General features: G+C 38.9%; 1 protein-coding gene across 2 annotated transcripts; it reads right to left on the reverse strand.

Annotated features, from left to right (window-relative positions):
- Window positions 1-950: 950 nt before the first annotated feature.
- Window positions 951-5,364, reverse strand: LOC107278292 (uncharacterized). 2 transcript variants are annotated; one of them, XM_015755890.2, is made up of 2 exons: window positions 5,004-5,364; window positions 951-1,500 (listed from the first exon to the last, which is right to left on the reverse strand). In XM_015755890.2, exons 1-2 carry the CDS (start codon window positions 5,280-5,282, stop codon window positions 1,114-1,116), a joined length of 666 nt encoding a protein of 221 aa, XP_015611376.1. In that variant the 5' UTR covers window positions 5,283-5,364; the 3' UTR covers window positions 951-1,113. The 2 variants fall into 2 exon arrangements, with proteins under 2 accessions (XP_015611376.1, XP_015611375.1); XM_015755889.3 differs by having other exon boundaries at window positions 951-1,512.
- Between the last annotated feature and the right edge of the window lie 677 nt (window positions 5,365-6,041).

Here is a 6,041-nt window from a genome sequence, read left to right on the forward strand (position 1 = left end):
ATCGTTCCAATTTCAACCAAACTTCCAATTTTGGCGTGAACTAAACACACCCTACTGCAACTGTTTTTTACATTTATATTGTCTCCAGTGGCTGCTTGCCTAAAATCAACATACATAATTGATAATTCTAATCGGAGTATATATATCCGTGCTAATTTGAGATTTTCTCATAAAAAACCTGTCCTTTTTGTGCTGGCAGGTGAATAACAGCAAGCTGCTTACCTTTTATTTCGTGGTTATTTTACTACATTTATGGCCAAAATAAATTTTTTTAGGGCACACACATTACAATGTATCGTGTGTTTATATATATATATATATATATATATATATATATATATATATATATATATATATATATATATATATATATATATATATATATATATATATATATATATATATATATATAGAGTGAGACTATTCTATACCCAGGGTATAAAATAGTTATTCTATACCCCCTCCCTTCTCTCTCTCTACCGATCTCTCTCTTTTTTTATTTCATTTTATTTCTGTTTTTTAAAACCGTTTGCACCATGATGCTAGAAAAAAAGAGCTTATCAAAAGTAGATCCGTCATGACTATATTTCAACTATATTTTAACGCTGTTACTGCACGTAAGACATAGTGTTACTGCACAGAGGTCGTCGTGTTACTGCACCGTCCTAGGACGAGAGCTGAGAAGAGGTGAGTGGTGGGGGGAGTTAGTAAGCGGGTTTGACCGGTGGGAGGGGCCTTTGACCGAGGTGGAAGGTGGGTTTTGAGTCTTGGTAAGGAGGGGGAGGTGGGTTGTGCAAACACTTATGATATACCACCGTGCATTTAATTGTCATTCACCTTATGTAACGGCGTAGATACGTGGCTAGTTGAGAATGAACTGAAATGCAGCTGAATGTTCTTTTTTGAGGGAAAGCAGCTGAATGCTCTCAACCAAGTGCCATATTTAAACGTGACAAAGATATTCCATTGATAGGTAATAGCATGAACAAGATATTAATGTATCATAGCATCCACTAATCCTCACGTACATGTTTTGAGTATTTCTATACTCTAGTATCAGATAACTTATAAGCATCTCTTCCATAGTGAACATCTGTATTGAAGAGAGCCTGATCACTGTGCAGCACGGGGCTTAATTACGATGGGGGTTGCACCGAAAATGCTTGGGCATGTTGGGATCATTGGTGCAGTTTGAGCGTGTTGCATCTGCCACCGGTGCTGCAGATGCGGAACCTGCCGCAGCAGCATGACCAGAAGGGCGCCTATCGCCGCCACGGAGTATCTCGCCCTTCCGCTCTTCTTCTTCCTCCGGTCCGTCGCTCGATCAGCTAGCACGATGATCATGGCCAGTAGCGCCAGCTCGGAGTCGAGCTCCGGTAGGCCGCCGGTGACAGTGCGGTGGGACGACGACTTGCCGGCCGCCGCGGCGAACGCCGGCAGCGGAGAGCAACCAGGACGTGTCACGAACCCGGACAGCACGGAGCAGTTGAAATCACCGGGCTGCAAAGATGCCTGCCAATTAGTTAACGTCACTCATGTATAACTAAGCAACTGGCATAGTAATTAAATACATCCAAATAAGCCACAACATATTGGTAATCGATCTGGTACATCATCAAACAAATAGTAGTAATAATATTTAAATTGATGTAAACATGGTAACTTTGGGGTGGGGGGCGCGGGATAGAGATGGCGAAATAAGCCGCCCAACCCGGCTCAGCCCAGGCACGGCTAAGGTATGGCCTGCTCAACGGCCGGGCCAGGCCGTGCCCATCCACGGGCTCCACCTATAGCCCAGGCACAGAAGCCCATCTCAGATATGGCTAACAAAAGTCTATTTTGCCTCCCTTCTCTTTGGGCTGTATGGCTGTAATAAGTCTATTTATTTTTCTTCTGCTTTGGACTGTGTCTTATATATGGCTGAAAATAAGTCTATTTTGCATTCCTCATATTCATACCGTGCCACCCCACCATGCCAACGCAACGGCCCACGGCCCCAATTGTCAGGTTGGGCCACAACAGGGCCGTCACCAACCGGGTCGTGCCATACCTGGGTGGGGCCAAAGTACCGTGCCATGGGCCGGGTCGCTGGGCCTAGGATAATATGGCCATCTATAGCGCTGGATCCTAGGTAATCCACGTGCACATTCCCTTTTATTATACTCTTACTCACAAAAAACGAAATATACCACATCTGTTATTGATAAAATATATAACTATTTCAAACACAATTACTTGTCCTAAAATAAATTTATTTCTACACCTACCACCTCATCTCAAACAATCATAATCATTCTCTATTTAATTTAATTATTTATTATTTATCTTCTCAATCAATTATAACATTCCTCCAATCATTTCTACTTACCTCCTTCATACACATGTGTATGTCCAAAAAAAAAATTACATTTTAGAACGGAGAAAATACTTTTTTTTTCTCAATTCGCCTACTTGTGTGTTAATGCTTAGTGCTCATTTCCCACTATAATATATGCTTTCTAAGATACACCCTCCGCCGTAATATATATTTAGGATGGGATTAATATATATTTCCCACTATAATATACGCTTCATGTGCTACTCCCTCTCTCTGATGCTACATATTGAAACGGAGGAAGTGGATATGTACACATTCTTGTAAATCAAATCTCAAAATTTAAAATACACTTCAATAGCCTTTTTAACAAGTTGTAGCTGCCCTATGACCGTCGGCAGATCCGACCCTTTTTGTCTTTGTTTTAGCCCTCGTTGCAATTTGATACTCACTGCTAGTCGTACTATAGCTCACTGTCGTCAACCTAAGCCAGCTTTTTAGCTGGATCTTTCAAAAAACAAAGAAAAACCTGGGTAGGTGGTACTACACCGTACGCTAGCCTAGAATCGCGGACTCCGTCGCACGAGCGGGATGACAGGTACTACTAGTATTGTGTTTCTTGACAAGTCTTTAAACAATTAAACTACTGTACAAGCTAGGACGTGTGGTGAACTGGTGATCAGTTGATCATAGGCTACGTGATGTATAGCTAGTGGATACCTTACCGGCCCCCATGTGCGACAGTTGCTAACAGCCTGTTTAACAACAATTTTAAAAGGACTAACATAAGTTTCGAAGATATAAATATTTTTCGGTCTAATATTGATGGGAATTTCAAAGACTTTAAGATGGAGATGAGAATTTAAAATAGACTAGCAGAATGCCATATGCTTTGCTATAGGAGAATTAAACAAATATTATAATATGTCACAAAATAATATATTTTTTAACCAATATCTTAATGTCATTTGTTTGCTTATTTGCTTATATGTTATTTATTTGTTTAAATTAAATGTTGGACTATTCTACAATATTAAAAAAATATTACGAGACAATATATGTAAAAACTTGAAAAGTAGTAGTGACAGATACATCATCATCACCACCATCATTATAGGCTTTTAAAATAGTATATAGAATGCATGAAAGGGTAGAACTTGTCTAAATCATCACAGTAGACAAATTCCCCCTCAATTTTTACTCCTATATATATCTAGGCATTAAAAGGCGAAAGAGTTTGACTCTTTAATTGTCCTTTCCCACGTATATGTATATGAAGCTCACTAAACTTAAGAGGTAAGGGAGTGTATCTGATCTGTTTAGAAAACAAACCGTATCAAACTTTAATAAAACCAAAATATGGCAAGGTGACACACTGACGATCCAAACATTGATAATTTACAAAACTTCCTTACATTTTAAAAAAATGCAAACGTATCAGTAAACATACCATACCTAAAGACGTGGCTACTATCTACCTATACTTCAAATAAACTTTTCTCTTAAACTACTCATCCGATCTACGATCCGATTACACCGTTGTGTTCGTAACAATTAAATCTTTATAACAAGATCTCACATGATTATATTTTGATGAAAATTATAAATTACTTTTATAATATATCTAAATTACTTTTAAATTTCACTAAATTACTTCTTGGACATAAAAAGTAATTCAATAAAGCCTAAAAGTTATTCCATCAATGTTATTTACAATCCATGAAAGGTTTTATCTTCTTTTCTCATTCTACATGAAAAGCAAAAATGAAAGGAAAAAAACAAAAACAATCGGTGATTAAACGGATTTACAGAGAGTTACTTCTCGACCATGCAAAAGTTACTTCCAATTAACATTGAAGTTACTTTTAAAAAATGTCAAACTTACTTGTGTTGATCTATACTGATTAAATTTAATTTATAGATAAAATTATATTTTTATCCCTACAATGAATTTACTTCTAATATCGTGACAAAGTTACTTCCGTTTTATTTTAAGTTACTTTTATAATATATATGTAAATTACTTTTAGACTTTATTGAATTTACTTTTATATGTCTAAGAAGTAATTTAGTCAAATCTAAAAGTAACTTATATATATGATAAAAGTAACTTACGTATATAATAAAAATAATTTACAAATATAAATATTTTTTCATCGTAATATAATCATGTAAGATCTTGTTATGAAGATTTAATTGTAACGAACATAATGGTGTAATTGGATTATAGATCGGATAAGTAATTTAAGAGAAAACTTTATTTGAAGAGGAAAAAGACATACATATCTATTAAAAAAAGGCAGGCAGTCACTACGTTGATCCTTCTCATTGAGCCATTAGAGCGCGGCCACGCGGATGTACGTCGGGACGACAGGCATGATCGAACTGCTGTGAGGCGTGTCGCGTGATACGACTAAAGCGAGAAGCCTCTCGATTTAGATTTTACGTATACGTAATCATACCCACCCCTACCTTGTCAAATATTATCAAATTTTGGCACTACTAATTAATTTTATACGGTTAATTTGGTGTCAAATGAAGCAACCCCAGCCCTTAACACCCACCGCCCATAATCCCAGTTTTCCCTCGAAAGGGAAATGGATCTGCTGCAGTTGAAATCATGGACAAGTCAAAAGATTTTTTTTTCTTCAACCAAACAACACGTGATGATGAGATCATGCTTACATACCTGATGGGGTGACGCCGCGCCGGCAGTAGAGACAAAGGTTGCAACGGAGGCCACGCTCGCCTGCGGCCGCGCAACCCAACAGTATTCGGCGAGGCCGCCGCCGCCGCCGCAGCCACGAGGGTGGTCGCGCGCCACCTGCAGCTGATGATGATGCCCCGCCCACGTCGCCGTCGCGCCGTCGTGTGGCGAGTACCTCCCGGAGGCGAAGGATGGAAAAGTAGGGAAGAAGCAAAGGATGATGATGATCACCTCCAGCTGGTGGAAGAATCCACTCGCCATGGCGGCTACGGCTTACTGATGATCAGCTGGCTAGCTTAGCTATACTCTGTTCGTGTTTAGCTAGGTGCAAGAGGAGGAAGACGAGGGAGGTTTAGCCCACTACGTACTGCACCAACTTTATAGAGAGAGGCTGGTGAATCGGTGATCGACATGGGGTTTACCATCTTCTCGAACCTTCATGCCTCTCGAATCTCGAGGAGGATCGGACGATCACCTAACACTTTTGACTTCACGTACTACCTTGCATGTGAAAGCAATTGCTGTATGCAAATCAAAGTACAGTTAGCTAGTTGCATGCATGGAAACATATAAGCAGGCTGCAGCTGAAACACCGGTCAAATAAGACGAATGATTAAATTTTTTTTAAAAAAACTTAAAGTGCCAAGTAATATGTGATGGAGGTAATAGTAATTAACGGGATACAGGTAACACATGACAGGTCAAAGCTAAGCTGACACGATGGTCCAATTCTCCACTATTTTTTATATACAGAGGCGAACAGTACGTGTCCTTGCAATGTACATATTAGCTAGTAGTACACTCTAATTTTAATCTCTGACCAAATCTCTGCTGAATATACTTATCATTTATTGGCCGGGATTCAGTAGAACAAATGCTATTTGTCTACTCGATCATAAGTCATAAAGCGGCATATGCATCCTTTTTGTTCTATTCATGGATTCCATTTTGACTAAGTATATATGGCAGTATGTGCCAGCTTCAATGCCACTGGGATAGCAGCTGTATTCTTCTATTTAA

Source organism: Oryza sativa, chromosome 9 (genome assembly GCF_034140825.1).
Source record: "Oryza sativa Japonica Group chromosome 9, ASM3414082v1".
NCBI classification, from domain to species: domain Eukaryota; kingdom Viridiplantae; phylum Streptophyta; class Magnoliopsida; order Poales; family Poaceae; genus Oryza; species Oryza sativa.